The sequence below is a fragment of the Gadus macrocephalus genome, chromosome 23, assembly GCF_031168955.1.
Source record: "Gadus macrocephalus chromosome 23, ASM3116895v1".
Taxonomy (NCBI): Eukaryota; Metazoa; Chordata; class Actinopteri; order Gadiformes; family Gadidae; genus Gadus; species Gadus macrocephalus.
The window spans coordinates 9,019,294-9,043,709 of record NC_082404.1 but is presented as its reverse complement, the minus strand read 5'-3'; the positions used below and the strand labels follow the sequence as shown (position 1 = coordinate 9,043,709).

Below are 24,416 nucleotides of genomic sequence, written 5' to 3'. Positions count from 1 at the left end.
TTTGAAGGACGAACAACAAATCACTTTCTATAGTCGATTTATTTTTATTGTACAAATATTTCAGTTGAATATTTAACTTTTCCCCGCCCCAACATTTGCTACCAACCGTTGTTTAATTACTTATTATAAAATGCAGACATATCAATATGTAAAAAGCCCTTTTTTAAAAGCTTGTCGGTTTATTATAGGCCTGTTGAGGAAAGTCTTTGAGGCGTGAATGGTTTTTACCTGGCTTCATACAAAACCAATTCCTGTTTTTAACCTTTTCAACAAGAAAAGGTTATTTCCGTAGAAAGTCACTTCCCTACAGCAGGTGATTCAGGAGTGTTTAGCAGGTCCTTCTGATAACGTCTCTCTCTTGGTGATGGTGGTCCACACATCATGGATATTCATTTAGTTTTATTTGGACATGGTGAACTCACTCACTCACTCACTCACTCACTCACTCGTACGTCAAGGGGTATTGTAGGAATGGTGAAACATTAGTTTCCTATGTAGTGTAGTTCAGAGAAAATACCCCATATAAGCAGTACCATGAGCTGTAAGGTTAGGTGAACCCAAACACACACTGCTGTTCTCTCATGTCCAGTCCCAAAGGTCCTAAAACAATGGAAATGAAGAAATGTGCCTGCAAATCAGGCAAAACGCTGATATCATAGGTCATGATCAAATTGTTTTGTTTCTGGGAATGGATCTCAAACAAGGACTAACTTAGCGAGTGTGTTCCTGTTTGCGGTGTAAATGATGAGGACCGCGTCGCAGCGCTATAACCGCTGTCCTCTGCCATGAACTGGGCATTTGTCCGCAAGTTGTAGAAAAAGGTTTCAGACCTTATAACAATGTTTTTTTACATTTTATCCCAAGATACATAAGAGATAGTATTTATATATGTATATATATATATATATTAAAGAGGGGGAATAACACCACCCTTTACTTACAAATTAAATCCATCATCACTTCCTTCCACAAAGTGTCCATTTCCACAGTATTGTTGTGGGAGAATGTGACCTGCGACCTCTACACCACACAGCCAAAATAAAAAGATCTGCGGTACAAAAGAACGTGCAAAACCATTCTCAATTAGACTGGGTACCCCCAGCCCGTTCTGCGGGCGATTTGAATTCACCCTGCAGCAGGGCCTGGAGAGGATCAATGCATTTCTTCCTGCTTCCGATACGCTTTTGCGGGAGCCAATCACCAAGCTGGCTTTTCTCCCTGGCGCGCTATTGACTGGTTTAACACAATGACGACAGGCGAGCGACGGCAAGCAGCCAATTGCGTACAGAGTCGTTTGAACTAGGCCACGCCTCTTGTGCTGAAGAAAATGACATGTCGTGGTTCTCGCAATGATCAGTAGCCCCTCCCCTTGAATTTAACTTCCTGTTCCGTGTGGCGGAGGGATACGGGGCCATTGGTGGTTATGGGGCTGGGGCCAGGGGACACAGGACAACGTGCTGACATCCGGCGGAGGGATACAGGGCTGTAATTGGCGGTGAGGGTGGTTGAAGGGATACTATAAGACTAAAGGTCGTCATCAGGCCTCAGGGGGGAGGGGAAAAAGCACTACAGGTTGTCCCCAGGTGGAGGGATACTACAGGTTGTCGCCAGGCTGGTACTGCGGCTCGGTGGCGGTAAAGTAGTCCTCCAGGAAGGACTGGATGTACTCGAAGGTGGGCCTCTCGTCGGGCTCCTTCTTCCAGCAGAGCTGCATCATGTCGTGGAGGGACTCGGGGCAGCCCTGGGGGCAGGGCATGCGGTAGCCCCGCTCCACCTGCTCCAGCACCTCCCGGTTCACCATCCCTACAGCACAGGGATGTCATCAAGCCCCATGCAGGTTAACACGTTAATCCTCCGTCATACATGTTTACACCACACTTATACATGTTGTTAAGCAGTAATACAGGTTAATACCACAATTATACATTTTGTAAATCAGTGATACATTTTAACAATACAATTATACATGATATTCCACCTTAATGGATAAAATGCATGCGTCATACATGTTGTTATACTGTTAAACATGATTAGACGGTACAACATGCTATTTCACAAGAATTGAAGTTTATACAGACTGATACAGAGTAAAATGTGACATGGTGAACCTTGTTGTTCACCATGTCTGATACACAACACAATATCACCTGTGAATACATGATAGTACATGGTTGATACACATAGTGCGCTTGTTAATGAATAAAAGTAGTGCAAACACCAGTGAGTTACCCGGGTAGGGAACTCTTCCTTTAGTGACCAGCTCCGTGAGCAGGATGGCGAAAGACCAGACGTCAGACTTGATGGTGAAGCGGCCGTAGAGAGCTGCTTCTGGAGCCGTCCACTTAATGGGAAACTTGGCTCCTGGGGAGCAAGGATAGGAGGGGAGGAAGGGGAGAGGAGAGGAGAGGAGAGGAGAGATGAAGTGAAAGGCAGGAGGAGGAAGAGAGGATAGGAGGAGAGAAGCCAAGGAAATAGAGAAGCGATGAGGCAACAATTGATTCAATGTTGGACTTAAATCAATGCTGATTCGATCAATTAACTGACAATCTCCCCACTCAAGTATCTTATATCCCAGGATGTTACAGAGCGAAGAAAGAGCCTTAGACCTGTACTGGAGGCCATTCCCTCTTCCTCAATCTCTCTCTAAATCCCAAACAATACAGTATATATACAATATAACATTCTATACACAAGTATAAGAGGGTCAATTAAAAATATGAAAAGGTATTAAAAATGGACAGAAAATGTTCAATTCCACCCTATACGGTTAGTATTATTTGTGGTGCAGATTGTACATGCAGTTTGGGCGCTCTGGTTTGATTTACCTTGCCTGGCAGTGTACTCGTTGTCCTCGATGAGCCGCGCCAGACCAAAGTCAGCGATCTTGCAGACCAGGTTGTCTCCGACCAGGATGTTGGCGGCACGCAGGTCCCGGTGGATGTAGTTCATCCTCTCGATGAAGGCCATCCCGTCAGCGATCTGGAGCAACGCAGGGGAGGGAAGAGGTGAGAGGGGGACATTGGTATCTGTCGTCTGGGAGGAGCCATGAGGACTTTACCTCATCACAACTTAACATGGTTACTTAATCACCAAACTACATCATGGTGACACTATGACTTCACTGCATCATGACGAAATGACATCATGACTGATGATTAGCATGACTTGACGACATCATGACAAAAATAAATGACTAAACCTCATCATGACTTAGCTACATCATGACTTAAGGACATCATGACTTAGCTACATCATGACTTAAGGACATCATGACTTAGCTACATCATGACTTAATGACCTCATGACTTAGCTACATCATGACTTAAGGACATCATGATTTATCTACATCATGACTAAATGACATCATGAATGAAGATAAGCATGACTTAACGACATCATGACAAAAATAAATGACTAAACTTCATCATGGCTAAACGACTTCATGACTAAACTACATAATGACAAAAAATCACCATGATCACAGCATAACTAAACAACATCATGATAAGAGCATAGCTTAACTGCATCATGACTAAACTAAATGACTAGGTGCGCGCAAACTCACCTGAGCGGCCATGTCAACCAGCATGGGCAGCTTCATGAATTTCCCGTCGCCCTCCTTGAGGAAGTCAAGCAAACTTCCTGAGAGCAGACAGAAGTGTTAGCAGCACACAAACACGCACACGCCCACACACACGCCCACACACACACACACACACACACACACACACACACAAAGCCGCTGTGGTTTTTAATTAAACTTCTCTGCCTAAGGCCTCATAAACCACAAGGGGCTTGCGGGGACAGCGTTCATACATTAAACCCCCACTGAGGATAACCTGTCACAGCCTCGGACCGCACACAGCCTAGCTCATTCACAGTGGGTGATGATGGACACTGACTGCCGGCCAATCAAATTCACTGTAATTATCACCTTGACAGGGGGGGAGACACCTGGTCAGGTGATACGAAGGAGCGGCAGGTGGGTTATTAAATGTATCACATGACCATAGAAGGGGACATCAGTAGGGAGCAGAAAGCTGCTTCAACATGTCTCATGTCTCTGTCCCATTTTCAATATGAGCCAGCTCTACTCCTGTCTCATGTTCACTATGAGCCAGCTCTACTCGTCTCATGTTCACTATGAGCCAGCTCTACTCCTGACTCATCTTCACTATGAGCCGTGTTTACAGACTATCAGTATGTTTTATACTGGTGTTTTCTATTCAAGCATAGTCAACTATTTAATTGCCCTGGCAATAAAAACTGAATCTATAAAAACAAGCCTAAAGCTATCTTTGTTGTATACAGGGAATGGGTTAACTAGCAATTGTAAGTGCTTGGCCCTTTTTTCTATGAAAAGCCTTACTGTGCCGACAGCGATATGTTATTTCGCTTTCTTCTGACAAATGTACTCATTGTAAGTCACTTTGGATAAAAGCGTCTGCTAAATGGCCTAAATCTAAATGTAAATGAATCTCTAATCCTATTAGTTCCTCTTTATTCTAAAGACGATATTGAGGTGAGGTTTAATTGAAAAGCAGCAGCCGTCTGACCTTTGGCCATGTACTCTGTGACGATGTAGATGGGCTCCTCCGAGACCACGGCGAACAGCGGCACCAGCTTGTCGTGCCGGAGCTTCTTCATGATCTGGGCCTCCTGGAGGAAGGCTTCCGGGGACATGGTCCCGGGCTTCAGCGTCTTGATGGCCACCTTGGTGGTACCGTTCCACGTCCCTGTGTGGTGGGAGCAAGCGGAGGGAGAGATTCTGTTTAGAGAACAACCATGTTACAATAATCACTCTCAATATTCTGTGTGTGTGTGTGTGTGTGTGTGTGTGTGTGTGTGTGTGTGTGTGTGTGTGTGTGTGTGTGTGTGTGTGTGTGTGTGTGTGTGTGTGTGTGTGTGTGTGTGTGTGTGTGTGTGTGTGTGTGTGTGTGCTGACACTATTATTGGTGTTCAGCAAAAATACAAATACCAGTTCCGATCCTGAATTCCCGGAAGGCCTAAACAAAGTACATCTTATCTTATCAGACGATGCATCTTAGATCAAAACACAACAAATCTGTTCCAAACATCGCCCTGGGAGAAGATGCTTCTTCCGTTCGGGATATACACATCTCCCACAGGAAGTGCTGACAGGAAATGGACCAGAATAGCCTGAACCTTGAAGGTTTCTGCTAAGATGTCATGATTTCATATTTTCCCTTATCATGATGAACACCACGGTGACACAAGTGTGTGCTTATTGTCTCTCTCACCCATCCAGACGTCTCCGAAGCAGCCCTGTCCCAACCGGAGCTCCAGGCGGAGCGAGTCCCGGGGGATCTCCCAGGCGTCCCGCGCCAGGCCCTGCGTCTGGGGCTTCACCGTGGGACACACCGCCGTCAGACGGTGGCACAGCCCGTCTGCGTGCTCTGCACCGGACACGGACACACGGACACACACAGACACACACCAAATCAATGTTTATATTTTACAGCTATTATTTGTTATTTAGTTTTGATTGAGCTGACATTGTACACATTTTATATTATCTAAGCCAATGAAGCTATTTGGAACTAAATGGAGACACACACAGAGAGACAGTCAGAAAGTGAGCCAGAGAGACAGAGCCAATAAGAGAGAGAGAGAGACAGAGACAGAGAGAGAGAGAGAGAGAGAGAGAGAGAGAGAGAGAGAGAGAGAGAGAGAGAGAGAGAGAGCTGCACAGATACAGAGAGCAGTGCACGAGAGAGAGAGGGAGAGAGCGTGTACCTGTGTAGTGTTTGACTAGTTTCTGCAGGGTGTGGAACTGAGCTCTGGTGGTGATGTAATATCCTCCGCTGTCCAGTTTGCGGACCTTGTAGTGTTTCACGCTGTCACCTTTGACCTCGTCCCAGTCCCGGATCGACAGCGAGTACGCGCCTGGCAGAGGGTTCCAGAGAAACGTTAGCGTCACAAGATACACCAACATCCGTTACACACCAACACAAAGCCACATACTAACGCACAACACACAGCGCACACTACCGCCGCAGCTTGGCCTTACCTTTGGTGGTCTCGCTCTCTCGGACCAGGAACGTTCCTCTGTTGTTCCCCGGGTTCAGAATCAGCCGCTCTGCGTCTTTACGGCCCATCTTACCAAAATACCACCTTAACAAAACATGACAATACATCCGTGATACAAGTATTGAAGTATTGTAATATCACCTCAACAAGACATTAGGTACTGTAATACCACCTTAATATGACATGATGGTACTGTAATACCACCTTAACATGACATTAAGGTACTGTAATACCACCTTAATATGACATGATGGTACTGTAATACCACCTTAACATGACATTAAGGTACTGTAATACCACCTTAATATGACATGATGGTACTGTAATACCACCTTAACATGACATTAAGGTACTGTAATACCACCTTAATATGACATGATGGTACTGTAATACCACCTTAACATGACATTAAGATACTGTAATACCACCTTAATAGGACATTATGTACTGTAATACCACCTTAACAAGACATTAGGTACTTTTATACCACCTTAACAAGACATTAAGGACTATAAAACCACTTGACTAGACATTAACACAGGAAGATAAGGTAGTACCGCCTCAGCAAGACATGACCCAAACACCACCCTGAAGTGAAGTACGGGTTATCAGGGTGAGCATTAAGCATCTGAGATGTCAGTCAGTCAGTCAGTCAGTCAGTCAGTCAGTCAGTCAGTCTGTCAGTCTGTCAGTCTGTCAGTCTGTCAGTCTGTGTCTTACTCCTCGGCCTGGATGGAGTCAGCAGGGGCTACGTAGTTACTGGGGATGTAGCCCTTCTGACCACTGCTGATGGAGTGCGCCTCCCACCATTCTCCCTCACTAGAAGAAGAAGAAGGAGGAGGAGGAGGAGGAGGAGGAAGAGGAAGAGGAGGAGGAGGAGGAGAAGAAGAATGAGGCGGAGGTGAAGGAGGAGGAGGAGGAGGAGAAGAAGAATGAGGCGGAGGAGGAGGAGGAGGAGGAGGAGAAGAATGAGGAGGAGGAGAAGAAGAATGAGGAGGAGGAGGAGGAGGAGGAGGAGGAGGAGGAGGAGGAGGAGGAGGAGGAGGAGGAGGAGGAGGAGGAGAAGAAGAAGAAGAAGAAGAAGAAGAAGAAGAAGAAGAAGAAGAAGAAGAAGAAGAAGAAGAAGAAGAAGAAGAAGAAGAAGAAGAAGAAGAAGAAGAAGAAGAAGGAGGAGCAGAAGGAGGTGGAGTTGGAGGAGGAGGAGCAGGAGGGATTTGGGGGAGGTGGGGGATGCAGTGTGAGAAGGACCGGAGAGAGGAGGGGGAGGAGCAGGAGGGGTTGGGGTGTATCGAGCAGGCGGAGGACGGAGAGGAGGTCAGGGAGGAGCAGGAGGGGTTTGTGGGGAGAGAGGGGGGGAGGGGGGATTAGAGGGGGTGAGTGAGGCAGGAGATTAAGGAAGAGAGGGAGGATAAGGAGGAGGAGAGAGAAAAAATACAAAGACATTTGGTGTGAGCACAATATATAAAATATAATATATATAATAATGTAGAATATTATTATATAATAGCTGTATTATACCATCTGATATTATACTACTGTAATATATAGTATAAATCAAGATACTACTCTGGAATACATTGACCTCTGGATCTGGCCCAGAGGAGAGATTTATCCTCAAATCATTTATCTCTAAATCCTCTGGTACAGTTCAGTTCCCCTCCCCCACCCCCCCTCTGTGACATTAAAGATCTGGAACATATCCTCCATCGGTGCGAGAGAATATAAGGGAGAGAATGTAAGGGAGAGCGAGAGAGAGACCACTAGTGTCAATGGAGCGACGTACGTGTTGTTGATGATCTGGAAGCGGTCTCCTTTTTTGAACGAGAGGTCGTCCGACGTCCGCGCCTCATAGTCGTACAGCGCCACGAAGAACGTCACGCCCCCTACACACACCGACACACACTGATGTCAATCTGTTTCACAAACGCCACACACACTGACGATTATAATGAAGACGCGCACGCACGCTCGCACGCAGGTTCCTGTCAACCCAACTATGACAGGAAGAGGCTACATTCAAAATTTAGAATGTCTCTCCAAAGTGCTTCAGTAGCTACCCTGAAGAAGCTCACTAGACAATACAGTACTAAAGTTTGACATCACGTTTCCATAGCAACCGATTTTCGGTTCTGCACAAACCAAATTAACAAGGGGAAATCCTATGCCACACAAAACGTTTTATAGAAAAGGAACAATTTTTTTGCGAATTGACTTGCGAGTTTGCTTTACCAATGGTAATATTGAGAATAGATTGTCTTCATATAAAAAAAATTAAATAAACTAACGTTTACAAACTTTTCCTTTTAATAACCCAGGGGAATACATGAACGCCTCGACATGTTTCGATTGGTAGTGATTTTCACCTCTTGAAATTGATTGATTTTCATTTTGAAAGAAACAACACATGGAAGCAATGGAAAACGCCATCTCTCGTTCGGTTATTTAGAACAGAAAATCCGGTTGCCAGGACTATGTGACGTTTTCACTTTAGTACTCAGATACCCTTCGATTTACACCACGAGATATTTATATTATAGCGGGCCGTGACAAGAATTGTTGGTATCAAGAATCCCCCCCATGGACCCTGGACACCCCTGTGACACCGGATCCACACCTGAAGGGGTTAATGGGGTCAGCTGTTATCCTGCTATCCACCCAAGAAACCCTCTCCCTGCGACCCCCCTGGGGACGTTAATCCCAGGGGAGTTGGGATTACAGCCCTCATCCCACCTAAACCCGCCCTGAGCTCCGCTCTCAGGGCGATAAGCAGCGGCTACAGGTGATCACCCCCCCGTCGAGTATATCTGAAACCTGAGGACGGCGAGCGGAGCCGATTGGACGCAGGGCTGGTGATGCGTACCGGAGATGGTTCCGGAGAAGGAGCTGGGTATGGCGGCGGAGAAGGCGGACGCTCCCCCGAACGGGGTCATGATGGAGGCGCCGCCAAACGGCGTCATGGCGTGGCTGAAGGCGCCGGCGGCCCCGCCGGAGGTGGAGGGCTGGGCGGGGGGGTTCTGGGTGGGGTCCGGTCCGTACGGGCCGGTCATGTGAGCTGATGCGGCCAAGGCGGGGTCCGGCGCCTGTGGGGAGGTCTCCGGGCGACACTTGGCTTTCGCCTCCTTGTCCGCCTTGCTCTCCACGCAGCCCATGGTCCGGGTCGGGTCCTGGGCCTGGGCCTGGTCCTGACTGGTCAGGTCTGGTCTAGTCTAGTCCTGGTCTGAATCAGCACGAGTCCCGCAAGAGAACTAGCATGGACGACAAACATAGGTCATACGTAGAAAAACAAGATGACAGAAAAGCCAATACCTAGACACTAATAAAGAACATTAAGATGTATGTTAATACGTTGCTATTGTTAATGTGTAGCTAGGTTTATGGTAAATAGACATTAATATGAATTTATTAAGTTATCCATGGTTAAAACATAGTTAACGATAATATGTAGTCATCAATATATTGATAATATTACAGATTAAAACATTAAACATCACAAATATGTTGACTGAAATACGTGAATATTCTTAATACTTCATGCAGCCATCGCCAATTTTAATATGTTTTAACAATGTAGCGTTAATTGTTAGCAGTTAAAATGTAGCCCTCGACTATTGCTGACATACACCTACAATACGTTAACAGTGTCAGGAGGTCACCATCATCAACATGCCACGTGGATATTGTTAATAACCAGAGACATTGCACTGTGCACACAGGCAGGATTATCAGGGTTCATTCATATGGTCTTCATGGACTTGGACTGGCGTGCCTGTGTGTGTGTATGCGTGTGTGTTTGCGTTTGTGTGTTCCCTAACCAAATATTGTCCTGGTGCTCAGTGTGTGGCGGTGTGACACAGATCATCATCACCACTGTGGATGAGGGCCGTGGGGACTAAGCCCTGGACCCTGCAGGGCTGCAGGGTCCAGCATCCACTTCAGATCCAGCTAGAGAGACAGTCACACGGACCACTCCTTTGGTCTTAAGGTTGGCTCAACTGGTGTCCCTCCCGCCTCTCCAGCAACTACACACGTACCCACACTTACAGACCGTGTTCAACACCCTATGCCCATAGATACCATGCACACACAGTCATAACACACACACACACAGCATGCACATACACACTCGTATACACAGACACATTCAACAGATAAACAGCACACACACACGTAAACCCCTACCTGCTCCTTCATGACCGGTCCCAGTCTTACCCCTACCTCCTCCTTAATGACCTGTCTCTGTACTGTCTAACCCCTACCTCCTCAATGACCTGTCTCTGTACCGTCTAACCCCTACCTCCTCCTTAATGACCTGTCTCTGTACCGTCTAACCCCTACCTCCTCCTCAATGACCTGTCTCTGTACCGTCTAACCCCTACCTCCTCCTTAATGACCTGTCTCTGTACTGTCTAACCCCTACCTCCTCCTCAATGACCTGTCTCTGTACCGTCTAACCCCTACCTCCTCCTTAATGACCTGTCTCTGTACTGTCTAACCCCTACCTCCTCAATGACCTGTCTCTGCACCGTCTAACCCCTTCCTCCTCCTTAATGACCTGTCTCTGTACTGTCTAACCCCTACCTCCTCCTTAATGACCTGTCTGTACTGTCTAACCCCTACCTCCTCCTTAATGACCTGTCTCTGTACTGTCTAACCCCTACCTGATAATGAATGTATCTCATTCCAAGTTAGGACAGAAGCGTCTGCTTGACCAAATAGTATATGGTAATGTCCGTCCACCAGGGATGGGGGGAGGCGGTGGGGCGAATATGGCCAACAGCAGCCTGTGCCCTGATTGGCTGCAGGGAACAGGATGTGGTGATCTCATAATGGAACTAATCTTAGAACCACAGCTTTGAAGTGCAAAAGTAAGGGCAAGATTTTATTACCTGCTTCAATGGAGAGGGAGTTGGTGGCGGCGTGTGTGTGTAACCGAATCCTAAAGCATGGTTAAGATTGCTTGCAAGTTGCAACCACACACCAGTGTGTGCTCCGATGGACATTTCCCATGATGCATTTCAATTCCCTAAAAACGTAACCACACATAACATCAACATAGTACCTGAGTAAACTTAAACCTAAAAGTTACCATCTGTATGTTTATGTACTCTAACCTAATACATAAACATAACCATCTCTCAGATAATCCCTAAACCTAATGATCTTTAACCCAATACCTAAATGTTTCCATCTCTAACCTAATACATCAACTTAACCATTGCTCAGCTAATACCTTAAAGCAACCATCTCTCAGCTAATACTTAAAGCTATCAATGCACCTAAGTGCAGGTTCTCTCTCATGCCCCTTGCTAACCTATAAATTCAATCACAGACGTTAACCCAAGCACGGAGTGCTCTGCCAGGCAGAAAATTGGCATCAAAACCTCCTTTAAGATCCCCAGGCAACCTCCCCTTTAAGGAGAGAAGACGATGAGGTCATAGCAAGCAGCAGACTTCAGTTCAGCAGTGTTGTATCCAAGTCTGGAAAAGACTTGAGCACTTTTACACAGGCACTTTCTCTCGAGGCTTCAAGCAGTAGTTTTTAATTTTTATATCATTCCACAGTGACAGTCATTCCATCCATGGGGAATCTATCCTTTTGTTCTGATTCCAGAGACAATGCCTTACGTTTTAATACCAGATCTGCACTTACAACCACCATGAATTGAGACCCTTGACCTCCGATGACATCAACACTACTAGACCTCAATCTCAGTGTTTCCCCCAGCAATGTATGGTTAAGGCGGCCGCCTTAACAACAAGAGGGCCCCGCCTTGACTACCAAAGTATAAAAGAAATATATTAGAAAAAAAAAAATATATATATATTAAAAAAAATATATATATATATATATATATTAATTATTATGCATTAAAAAGGTAGAAAGCTCTCGTAGGGAAAGAAAACATACTTCCATCAGGTATAAAAAATAAAGATAAATAATGCATCGGTAATACTGTTCATAACAATGGTCATGCCATCAATCTTTTTGAATGGAATTGAAACGGAGACAAACCCCCCCCGCTCCTTGACCAAGACATTTTCTGAGGGAAACACTGAATGATGCCCGTCATCCAGGGAGTATCCACTTAGTTCAACACAAAATGATACATATATTATGTACACACACACCCACAAGGATGTCTGAAGTGTTGCTGCTATGATGCTAATTATAGCAGCGTGTTCTACTTTCTGAAGCCCGCTGCCTCCAGGGCACAAGAATGACCTACAACTCACCATCAACATGCTAACAACACGCTAGCACGCTTATAACCAGCAACACTCACCAGCCATTACTGAACTACTCTACCAATATTTAAAGAGAGGAGAGAGACAAAGAGCTAAAGAAAGGAAAATATGTTGTATGTACATCGTAAGACAATTATTATTATCTTTGTTGTTATTATTGAGTGAATGTTCGGATTTTATGCCATGCTGTTTCTAGGATATTGTTATGTTATTGGATAATGCTATTATTGTGTTAATATTAGGATTTCTTGCTGTTATTTCCATGTTATTGTGATGCTATTAGATTGTAATTATTCTGTTATTGTTAGGATTGTATGCCATGTTATATCTGTTACCTTTAAGATATGATGTTATTGACATGTGTTACTGTTAAGCTTGTATGCCATATTATTTCCATGTAATTTCCATGTGATTGTGATGTAGCTTTATTGTATTTGGTAGGATGTTGTTGTGTTGACAATTCCCTTCTTGACAGCAGATCAACAGAGTTAACTGAAGGGCACGCAGTTGACTCAGCACTCTGGAAGTTAAGCCTACTAGTTACGCCCAAATGTTCCGTCTGGGATTCATAAAGTGCATCTTACTGTATCTTAAATTAAATTGCGAGGCTGAGTGAACACAGTAAGCCATAGTTCAACACTGCTGCTGGCTGGGTTTCTAACAGTTCTTCAAAACCTGACACTAGTGACTCAGGAATGGCCGCTCTTCATCTCGTAAAGGTCCCACCAAGCCTCTAGGATGGCCTGTGACTTTGAGGTCTGAACGAGTTTATAGTCTCCGTAACGACGGTCTGGTTCCTCTTACAGCCTCATGAGGAGCTTCGTCTTGGTAGGACATGTGTTTAATGAAACATTCCCTCTTCCGCTGCTCTGGATAGTGGTAATAATAAACCCATGATGACGGTGGAGAAACGGTCTTGGACACCAGACAGCTGTTGTCACGATCAAAGTGTGTCATGCAAAGTTGGTGATCAGGTTCATCTGGTCTGAGAATACAGTTGGCTTGAGATATTACTTCACGGCAAACAAAGAATACACCCAAAATTCAGTTCTCAGTCTAGTTCGGATCCTAGTGAAATTAAGGAACAACCTTAACATAAAATGCTTAACACCCCCAGATTCACAGAGAACGGTCAAAAAAAAGACTAGTCTACTGGTAAATATCCACGTGTTTATATTAACATCAGTATGCAATTTATACTTGGGTTACATACCCAGCCCAGCCGGAGGCTTCTGCCCTAGAGATTAATGTAGGCTGCTGCCCTACAGATGACTATGTAGGCTGCTGCCCTACAGATGACTATGTAGGCTGCTGCCCTACAGATGACTATGTAGGCTGCTGCCCTACAGATGTCTATGTAGGCTGCTGCTCTACAGATGACAATGTAGGCTACTCTACAGATGTCTATGTAGGCTGGCTGCTGCTCTACAGATGTATATGTAGGCTGCTGCTCTACAGATGTCTATGGAGGCTGCTGCCCTACTGATGTTCCTCTCCCATGGTGATGAATCAGGACACAACGCTGCCTTATGGAAACCCATAACTGCATAGTTTACAGCCTTTTCCCGACACGTTGGATGTAACGTTACAGGTCGTGGGAAGCACCGTGACATAGTCACGCAGGGATCCCTGATATCACACATGTCTACATCTGACTCGGGGGGGGGGGGGGTTTGGTCGACGGAAGCAGTCATACGAGGTCAAAGATGCAAGCTGATGCGCGTCCATGTGAACGTCCAGCAGATATTCATCACAAATCATTAATCAAATGTAACACAATGTTCTTACCTTTGATTATACTCTCATCCTCGGCTCACATAAATCAGCGTATTTTCCTGAACGAGTTATTCCAGACTGAACCAAGTCTCCCTCCTCCTCATCACCACCTCTCCATCCACCCAGAGCACCACCTCCAGATTTTGACGATTCGGTGTCAGAAAATAAAGTTAAAACAAAGCGTGGACATTAAATATTACCGGGTGGACTACGGGGCTATACCGCATGCGTCCACCGCTCCACTCCCCTGGGGCGACCATCGGGGGCTATAGCATGGTAAATAGGAACAATCCGGACCAAAAGATTCCGGGTGTGAGTCCAATTCTTTCTTGCAGACGATGAGACTTCCTAGTGCTAAACTTACATCAACCTCCACGATCCAACATGGCGGCTGCTGCGCCTGGGATCTGCACAGCTGGAACCATTCCGACACAGCTGTGGTGGGAGGGAGCAGAATAATGATGAGAATTACATTATACCGCAGGAAAGCCACCATGGGAATCAGAAATTCTAGTATAATGCGATATGTCTAATCAGAGTCCAGCAAAGCGTTCCTTGAGTGCACAGATTGACTTGTGGAGAAATAAAAAATAAAAAAAATGAAAAATAAAGATGTGTTCTATATCGCCATCTAGTCGTGGCCATTAGTATAGAGATGCATTCATTTGTGTATTTATTTATTTATTTATTTTTATTCACAAGGCGTAAGCAGTTGTACCCTAAATTCTATATATTTTTTTACAAGAGGATTTCATAATTTAAGGGTAAGGACAAGGCCTCTAAGGAAATAAGCCCATCCCTTCTATAGATACCTTCAAATGAACAAGGCCTCTAATGCTAGACAATAGGCACATCCCTTCTAAATATAACTCAAAATTGTAGGTTGGAGAAGAATCGACATAATATTCCAAGTTTATAAAGACAAACAAAAACAAACCGATGGACAGAGGATAATAACTCGATTTTTGTGGGTTGCTGTGTATATATATATATTCGAAATCAACACATGAAAAAACACATCAAAAGGTGGGCATTGAATTGTGAAATAAGATCTAAAGTCAGTAAGATATGTAGGACCACAGGCCACCTCTATACGTATAGCGTATTCTGAAAGGGACTTTTGACTCACAAACACATACACACACCCACACAAATACAAACACACACACACACTCACACACACACACACACACACACACACACACACACACACACACACACACACACACACACACACACACACACACACACACACACAAATACAAACACACACACACACACACACACACACACACACACACACACACACACACACTATGTTTGCTACAGTGACTAGTCATAAACTAGACCGTAAACATAATGAAAGCTAAATATGATTTAATTTGGCTGAGTCATGTCTACCTCCCCGGGTTTCCTGTTGTTTGGATAAAGTTTGTTTTACTTTAATTAAATCTTAAATCCGAGTTCACTTTATGACATGATGACCAGTGTCTGGCTCATAGAGAATATGGTGGATTTACTGCTCAAGTAGTTTATGAGTTTAGTAGTGATATCACAATGCACACATCCAACAAACAGGTTGTTCAATCCTATTTGTACCGGGATGGGTTAGTTATTAATTAAAACTCGACCTCGGTCTTCCGGTTACCTCCATAAAAACAATCATAACAAAACAACTTCTGTTTGAATACATTTTAGAGAGCGTTGATAAGAATTTTCAATGATGTGTAGTTTGTTTATTTTCTTGATTGCATTCTTGATCAGTCAGCCTACATCATTGACATTACTGTAATATTATGAACTTACACCGCAAGTAGCTTTGCATAAAAGAGACTGCAAAATTACTAAATAGGGGGCCTAATTGTAATAGAGGCTTAATAGTAAAAGTAACAGTGCCCATTATTAGCAAAAGCAGTCAGTACGCAGGTATGCCTCACAGCCACATGGGGGAGGTGTGAGCCAAGGATTCTTTATATAATGGGACGTTTTGCAGTTTTCTCTGAATAAAAGTGAAGTAAATGTGAAGCAGACCTATGTGCGTGTGCCATGGATAACCGTCCGCTGACGTCAGAAAGGGCAGGGGAGGACACTGCGGGGATCACTCCTCGGGGTTCACCGCAGGTTGAAGAAGTAGCCAGATCTTTTAGTGAGAGTAGTAATACTAAACTGTGGGAATATTTGAAGTCCTGCATTGTACATGGTACTAAAGTAAAAGTACTAAAGTAGCCTAATATCATCATCATTTACTTAAAGGACCAAAAGGCAAAGTACCAATTATGCAGAATCCCATTATATCATCCCATTTCAGGATAATATGTCTTATATTATCGGATTATAATCATGGTGCACTAATGTTCATTTTATTAATGTGTATAGTTACACACTGCTAGCTTGTGAAATTTCTTCCTACGGACCAATAAAGTCTTGTTGATATAGCAATATAATTAATTAATTGATTATATTTAGTCATGTGGATTTTAATCTGCAAAGTAACTAATAACTAAAGCTGTCTGATCAATTTAGTGGAGAAAGAAGTACAATATTTACCTCTGAGATGTAATTGAGGAGAAGTATAGGGTATAGTCGAAATTATAAGTTAGTGCGAGTAGGCCTACCTCGGATTTGTAGTTAAGTACGGTACTTGAATTTATACTCACTTTTCACCACTGGGTTCCACCCTTGCAATGCTGTCTTCGCCATTGAACTGTCAAGCAATCAAGCAATCAACCAATGTAAAGTACTCCTCATCGTGGACAGGAATGTATTACATTCATCCAATTAGTCATATAATAGCTGATTTTTTTTCTTGTAAATGTCCCCCCCATAATGTTGGTCGAAGGTTGATCGTTTAAAGAAACCTTTTTTTTTAACCAGCTGTCTGTCACCTATAAAACACTCTGCTTTGTGGTTTTGTGTGCGTGTGTGCGTGTGTGTGTGTGTGTGTGTGTGTGTGTGTGTGTGTGTGTGTGTGTGTGTGTGTGTGTGTGTGTGTGTGTGTGTGTGTGTGTGTGTGTGTGTGTGCAGGTGTGTAATTGCCTGCGTGTGTTTGGCACCTATCGGACCAACTATCGAGTGACCTCTGTCTTTTGACAATTAGTCACTTTAATAATATTCTCCGGTAGAAACCGATGCAATCCGGTAGAATCCTCCCTTTATGGCTTGAGCTGCTTTATTACGCAGAGAGGAAGGTAGCCCACTTGTGGCTATAAATGGTGTGTGTGTGTGTGTGTGTGTGTGTGTGTGGGGGGGGGGGGGGGATGACGTAGACAGCGGCCCCCGAGAGCCGCATGAAAAGGGGGACGCCTTTGGAGCCATGAATTAAAAACTGAGAGACGCGGGAACCGAAGGAACACGCAGTCCTTCTCCTCCGCCCCGCACACACGTCTTGTAGTAGGTAGAGTTCGTTCTCGCCAGTCCGAGAACCGGTGGAACCACAGGACGCACAGGGAAGAAGCACTCTCCACTGAGGAACTATCCAGCGATTGAGAGACAAAGAGAGAGAGTTAAGGGAGGAAGGAAGGGAGGAAGGTTGATAGAGTGGAATTCTCTTCAGCCGATCGCATGATTCCTGGTTCACGCTCTTTTCACAGGTAAGAAATCGCGCCGCTGGATCAGTTTGGAGTTTTTACGCAGCGTAAAGTTGATGCGCAAAATCGAGCGGTTCGTTTTAAATTGCTTTAGGCTTATTTAATCCACTTCATATGATTAAGAGGTGAGATAATAGCAGATCGTTTTTATTTTACTTTTGTTGCATTTTTTCAGCGGGACGATGTTGAGGAAAGCGCTCGCGGCATTATTTCTCTACGGGCTCGTTACGCACTACAGGGCGGGCTGTTCTCCCGCGGGACTCCTTCAACCCGACGACAGGTGTGTAGCTCTTCCCTTTTAACCCCCCCATCTCTACCTTTAAAAGTATCACGTACTCCACCCGGATCTCCACCTTTTGAATGATCATGTAGGCCTATCAGATGTAACAACATATCTTTAGTGTATTCGTTTGCATTGCATTCAAATAAAAATACGAAGACATACATTCTATATTTATATAGGGTTATGTTGGTTCTGATTCACTTTAAATGTTGGAAAAAAAACGATTTATATTTTAAATGATGACGTGAGGGGCCCACCTGGGGAACAGTGATTCCCCACGGAGTTTATGTGTGTGTGTGTGTGTGTGTGTGTGTGTGTGTGTGTGTGTGTGTGTGTGTGTGTGTGTGTGTGTGTGTGTGTGTGTGTGTGTGTGTGTGTGTGTGTGTGTGTGTGTGTGTGTGTGTGTGTGTGTGTGTGTGTATGTGTGTGAGTGCGTGGATAACGTTGTCCCTTATCAAACGTTTGAAGTGTGAAAAATAAATAAAAATATGAAATATGGGCGGCATATTTAATGTTGGAATTATATTTTGGAAAATTTTGCAGACTCAAACCGAACGCAGCACGTCATTCATGTTTTATGTTTTACTTCATGGGATGTCCTTATGTGCTAAACGTTCATTGTATGTATTTACATGTATTTCTTTAATTATTTTATGTAGGCCTATTTATTTCACTTTGTCACTCGATCGCCGGTGTTGCAAAATGGTAGTATGGTGAAAAACTCGGCGTACATTTGGGAATATAGCCTTTTTTTTTTTCGTTCGGTTCATCAGATCAGTGTTCATTCGTGTGGCTAAAGCAATAAATCAACGAACGCACAGTGATCACAGTTGTAACAACATTCAAATCTCGTTTCAGACTCGACGACGACGTCTTCGACGAGAACGGGGAATCGTTACTGCGTCTGCCGTTTGGCGGGAACCAACTGACGTTACGGAGCGCACCATCAGAGGACGTCTACTCCTTATATTACCCCGAGGAGGAGAGGTAACCAACGCACACTTTCTACACCTTATAAAACCCTACACGTCGATTTGTATTCATGTGTGGTTTCATGTTTCACGATAGAGAAGTTCTAAACGTTATTACGCACCGCCACCGGCTTATAGGCTACAGCTTATAATGTTTCTTGGGACTACACATTTATTTCAATCACATATCTAGATCCTAAATAAGTACAGAATAACTTATTTCAGATCCAATATGATGGGCTAATATAAATTGTAACACGGACGGGGTTTGGTGGACTGGCGCGTTTTGGTACGGCTGTGGTCTGCGGCTCGCGCGGCCAGGTTAAGGTGGCGGGACGGCGTCACGTGACGGTGGCTCGTGAATCTCTGTGGGCGTTTTGTCACCCAGAACCCAGCGGCACGCGGACGGCATGTTCAATAAGGCGTACCGGAAGGCGTTGGGTCAGCTGTCCGCACGGAAATACCTCCACGCGCTCATGGCGAAACGTGTAGGGTAAGTGTGTCTCTGTATCCGTCTCTATTCAGACTTTGTGCGTTTTTTCCCTTTTCTTGGGATCCATTTGACTGATCCATACTGTCCTCTCTCAGTAAATCAGATTTGACTTTTTTCTAACTATTGGGACTAATCTCTCTTTTTTTCTTTAATGTTTTATCTTTTGGGACCCAAATAAACCCCAAAAGACGGATCTATTTTAGTACCATTTGAATAATTTATTGGCACAGCCCCTAGTCCCACAGGGATTAATTAAATCAAACTGATTAAAGGCCCCTTCTATCTTCTACAAAATACACTGACATTTTTTAAATCAAAACTTAACCACTACTGCGCTGGCGAGGTGGGTCTACAAGTAAAGACAAAGGCATTGAGCATTGATGTGTGCTTGGGTCTCAACTGTTTCCAACCTATGCGCTCAAAACGTGCACGGCCCCGCGCAGTAGCGCAGCGCGCCAGGTGGCGTTACGCCGAGGCGCGAATGTAACCTTGCCGTCTCTCATCCAGCGGGGGAAACTCAATGGAGGAGAGCGAGGAGGAGCCTCTGTCGAAGCGGCACTCGGACGGCGTCTTCACGGACAGTTACAGCCGCTACCGCAAGCAGAAGGCTGTGAAGAAGTACCTGGCCGCCGTTCTTGGGAAAAGGTACAGACAGAGACACCGGAGCAAGGGACGCCTGGCATATTTATAGCTTCCTCAAAACAGAGCGTTAGGATGAGTGTGTACAGCCCCGAAGAATTCATTTATCCAGTTAAAGGAACAACAATCAGTGAACTGCATTTATGTTTTTTTTTGTATTTGTATTTATGTATAACGTAAGCCATTAAATGAATATTTTGATAATATATTGTTTTTATTTTTTAACTCAGCACTTGATAACGCACATATCTACTTTATGGACCAACCTTTTGTTTAGATGATCTCTATTTATGTCTGAGTTTAGACGATATATATATATATATATTTATTTATGTAGCCCACGCATTTGTTTGTTATTTGAAGAGTCATTTGTTGAGGATAAGGTCTGTTCATTGAAGCTGCCCTGTCTTTGAATACATTTAGTGGATGGATATGAATTTAAGGAAAATAAATAGTATAAAAGACAATGCATTGAATGTTGCTTTTTGGACGGTGAAATTAAGACTCTGTAGTTGTTCTCCTTCACAACAGCCTTGAAGACATAGATTTTGACCAAATCCTACATGAGATAGACTTGGCTGCCCTGCCGGAGGTCCGGCAGCTTTTGGAAAGCTGGCTCAGACAGATCTCTGGCGAGTTCTCGGTGAGTTCCGGCCCTGAGGAAAGTCTCCTTTCCTCTCGCCCCTCTCCTCCCTTGTAACCTCTGACCCCGTAAACTCTGACCCTGTGTCCTTCCGCTAAACGCTCTGACCTTCTGCCAGCTCACCTGTGCTCCTGTTCCTCGCCACTTCTTATTGACATAATAATAACAATACCAATAATATAGCGGTTGTTATTATTATTAATATAATGATATTGCCCAATGGGCCCCTGCGTTACTACGCAGTGCATTCACGTAGCCGAGGGCTGGAATGATATATATAAGACATATCAGTGTTTATTAATTATAAACAATTGATTATTATTTAGTAATGAAAAGTATTTAAAAAAAAAAAAATCATTGAACACGTACAGTGTGCAAGGATATGATCTAAGTCTAAATCCCCGCCCCGAGGACCAGAGTACTTCTGAGGTTTTTCTCCTCCTACATTCTACTTCCTACTTCCGTTTCTTCTTTGGTGTTTGAAAACGTGATATCAGCCTTTTTCCAGCTTCCTGTGTCCTAAGTGATTCCTGTATTTGAGAAGCACTTGAACATCTGGTCGGGTATGCTTCTGGTGTGCCACCTGGCATGTAACAAGTATCACTGACATTACTATTTGTCCAATCAGACGCAGAAGAAGAGTTACCTTTAAGGCAAATGATACTTGTTACATCGCTGTCCATCCGGCCTCTATGTCTGCTCTTTACACCAAAGAGGAAGACTGAAACAACTCGTTTGTGCTGAGTCCTCTTGACTTTCTTTGCCAACACTTTATAATAAGGTACCATAATAAATAGCAAACTAGTCATTACCTAACCCTTTTTTAATGTTTATTAATTGTTTCTAAAATATCTATTTGGCACAAGTTAATCGTTTTTTCATAATTAATTAAATATTAGTTGTTTGCATAACCCTAAACCAACCCTAACGCACGACTCTAACCCTAACACACGGCCCTAACCCTAACACACGGCCCTAACCCTAACGCACGACTCTAACCCTAACACACGGCCCTAACCCTAACACACGGCCCTAACCCTAACACACGGCCCTAACCCTAACACACGACTCTAACCCTAACACACGGCCCTAACCCTAACACACGGCCCTAACCCTAACACACGGCCCTAACCCTAACACACGGCCCTAACCCTAACACACGGCCCTAACCCTAACACACGGCCCTAACCCTAACACACGGCCCTAACCCTAACACACGGCCCTAACCCTAACACACGGCCCTAACCCTAACACACGGCCCTAACCCTAACACACGGCCCTAACCCTAACACACGGCCCTAACCCTAACACACGACTCTAACCCTAACACACGGCCCTAACCCTAACACACGGCCCTAACCCTAACACACGGCCCTAACCCTAACACACGGCCCTAACCCTAACACACGGCCCTAACCCTAACACACGACTCTAACCCTAACACACGGCCCTAACCCTAACACACGACTCTAACCCTAACACACGGCCCTAACCCTAACCCTAACCAGCGACACTCTGTGGTCAGTGAAAAAAACGATTAACTTGTGGCAAATAGATTTTTTAGTAACAATTAACAAATATTAACAAAGGGTTAGGTAATGACTAGTTTGCTATTTATTATGGCACCTTATTATAAAGTGTTACCCTTTCTTTCCATAATGTGTCCTCTTGACTTTCTTTCCGTAATGTTACCTGCGGTCAACGACAGATCCATGAGCACTGTTCCATGCACATGTCAGTGAATGTGTGTGTGGTTACATATTTTTCTTCTTGTTAACTGCAAACATATCTGTCTTCTGCCTTCTCTGTTTGACTTTCTGTGGACATTATATGTATCATGATTGTTCATGATCATGATTTTGCACATCATTATTCATATTATTAAGGCTGTTGAATGTACTTTGACTATCCATTCGTCGAGGCAATTTATTTTGCCCTACCTTTCCAATATGTGCTATCTTTAATTGTATTACCTTTATTTACATCTAGACACAAATGCAATGACCAGAGATCGTTTGTTTTCTGTGAGAGAGAGAGAGAGAGAGAGTCGAATTAAATGGAAGTAGGCGTTGTGAATAAGGGATCCATGACAAAGTAAACTCTTACTTTGAAATGGTGAGAAGTGAGAGGAAGTGTGGGGACTGGAGACCTAAACTGTCAGAAACCATGGAGCCTGTATTACAGGAGCCACACAACAGCAACATACTGAAGAAGTATCAAGATAATATGCAGTACGGGGGAGAAAACAATGTTGTTGATTCATCCTTTTCTCTCACAAGTCCACAGCCTGAACCCTTGAAGAGCATCTTCTGAGATCCAGCTCTCGCCAGCGCTAGCCCAGACCTAGCTCTCAGCATTATCTCTTATCCTTAGCGGTCGGCGCTAGGCTGTCTTTCTCTCCTCCTATGTGCCTGTGTAAACCTCCACGTGTGAAATCAATCTCTCTTTAATCCCCCCTCCCCCTCTAGGCTCTGTGATTCTGAAGGATGCCCCCCCCCCTCCCCTTGCTCAGGTGCCTTGCTCCCTCTCTAATGGCCCACCAATCAGACGTGGCTGTTCAGTAGCCCTGCGATGCTGCATTCCGCCGACCCTCCCCGCCCCCCTCCCCCTTGCCACTTTGCTTTCGTTGTACGACCTGAGCTTCTGATGAGGCGCTCAGCTCCATCAAGCTATGGTTCCAGGCGGCCATTTTATTCAGTTTCAGAGGTGTGTGTTCAGTTTTGTGTTGTTGTGAAAGAGGAGGCTGATCGCTGCCCATTCCTCTTGCATTCCCTGAAGAGGATCGTATTTTAAAAAGCGCCAATAGCCTTACAAGACGTGGAAATACTCCTCAAATCCTATCTATCTAAACATATGTGTCTATTTATGTATATTGACTATGTAGAGGAATTGCATTTTACGGAGGACTGAACGGTGATCCTATGAGCTTCAGACAATAAATGTAAAAAAAAAATGTGTTGTAAGATTTGTATGAAAACATTTTTGCTGAATAAAAATTTCTGTCTAATCTCTAAACTGTTATATTCAAAATTCATTGTTTTGGTAAGAAAACTTTTGAACTTCAATTTGATTCTTTCATAAAAAGATGCAGTAATTTCTTATGAAGCTAATATAATGATTATAATGCACCCAACCAAACCATTTGGGATTGACCAATCCCAAGCAATCCTAGCCCTAACAAGAGTTATCAAATCAAGTAGCAATCAAATTACCATATCCATATGGACATATGAATAATGTATGATTTCTCGTCCGTAAATCTTCTCGCCACCATACAGACTTAGAGAGTGACATTGTGATGTTATAGCAACGTCAGTGATGGCATTATCAAACTGATGCATGGAGGTTTCATATCGAGTCATATATATCAACATGAATCTGAAATGCCCAGGCATCCGTCTCAACCAAATGATAAATATTCTATATCAGTCAATATTTAATTAATATGCGACAAATCAATTATCAATATCACCATTCCCTGTATCAATATAAGATCCCTATCTGATCAATATCTAACCAATACCCAATCAATAGCATCATAACTGTTATCAATATCCGATCAATATCTATTCAATGTCATCATTACCCGTCCTCATATCAGTATGAGTATAAGTGTCAGATCAATCTTATTTCTTGTCAGTATCAGAGGAGGAGGACGACTGATGGTTTAGTGGTGCCATGTGCTCTCGGTCCTTCTGAGGATTCAGAAGAACATGAGCAGCATCAG

At 44.0% G+C, this 24,416-nt stretch overlaps 2 protein-coding genes across 5 annotated transcripts; one reads left to right on the top strand and one right to left on the bottom strand.

Moving 5' to 3' along the window:
- Positions 1-20: 20 nt before the first annotated feature.
- Positions 21-14,648, bottom strand: LOC132452066 (tyrosine-protein kinase Yes-like). Its single transcript, XM_060044426.1, has 12 exons — positions 14,086-14,648; positions 8,912-9,296; positions 7,835-7,934; positions 6,772-6,870; positions 6,032-6,135; positions 5,758-5,907; positions 5,262-5,417; positions 4,557-4,736; positions 3,566-3,642; positions 2,826-2,979; positions 2,230-2,361; positions 21-1,803 (listed from the first exon to the last, which is right to left on the bottom strand). Exons 2-12 carry the CDS (start codon positions 9,198-9,200, stop codon positions 1,595-1,597), a joined length of 1,650 nt encoding a protein of 549 aa, XP_059900409.1. The 5' UTR covers positions 9,201-9,296; positions 14,086-14,648; the 3' UTR covers positions 21-1,594.
- Positions 14,649-17,378: 2,730 nt separating this feature from the next.
- adcyap1a (adenylate cyclase activating polypeptide 1a) lies at positions 17,379-23,704 on the top strand. Of its 4 annotated transcripts, none has more exons than XM_060045189.1 (7): positions 17,379-17,663; positions 17,836-17,940; positions 18,802-18,930; positions 19,303-19,407; positions 19,915-20,052; positions 20,578-20,689; positions 23,158-23,704. In XM_060045189.1, the coding sequence occupies exons 1-7, from the start codon at positions 17,635-17,637 to the stop codon at positions 23,164-23,166; spliced, it is 627 nt and encodes a 208-aa protein (XP_059901172.1). In that variant the 5' UTR covers positions 17,379-17,634; the 3' UTR covers positions 23,167-23,704. The 4 variants fall into 4 exon arrangements, 3 of the variants coding, with proteins under 3 accessions (XP_059901172.1, XP_059901171.1, XP_059901170.1); XM_060045188.1 differs by having other exon boundaries at positions 22,969-23,704; XR_009524368.1 differs by having other exon boundaries at positions 19,915-20,689; positions 22,969-23,704.
- The last annotated feature ends 712 nt before the right edge of the window (positions 23,705-24,416 follow it).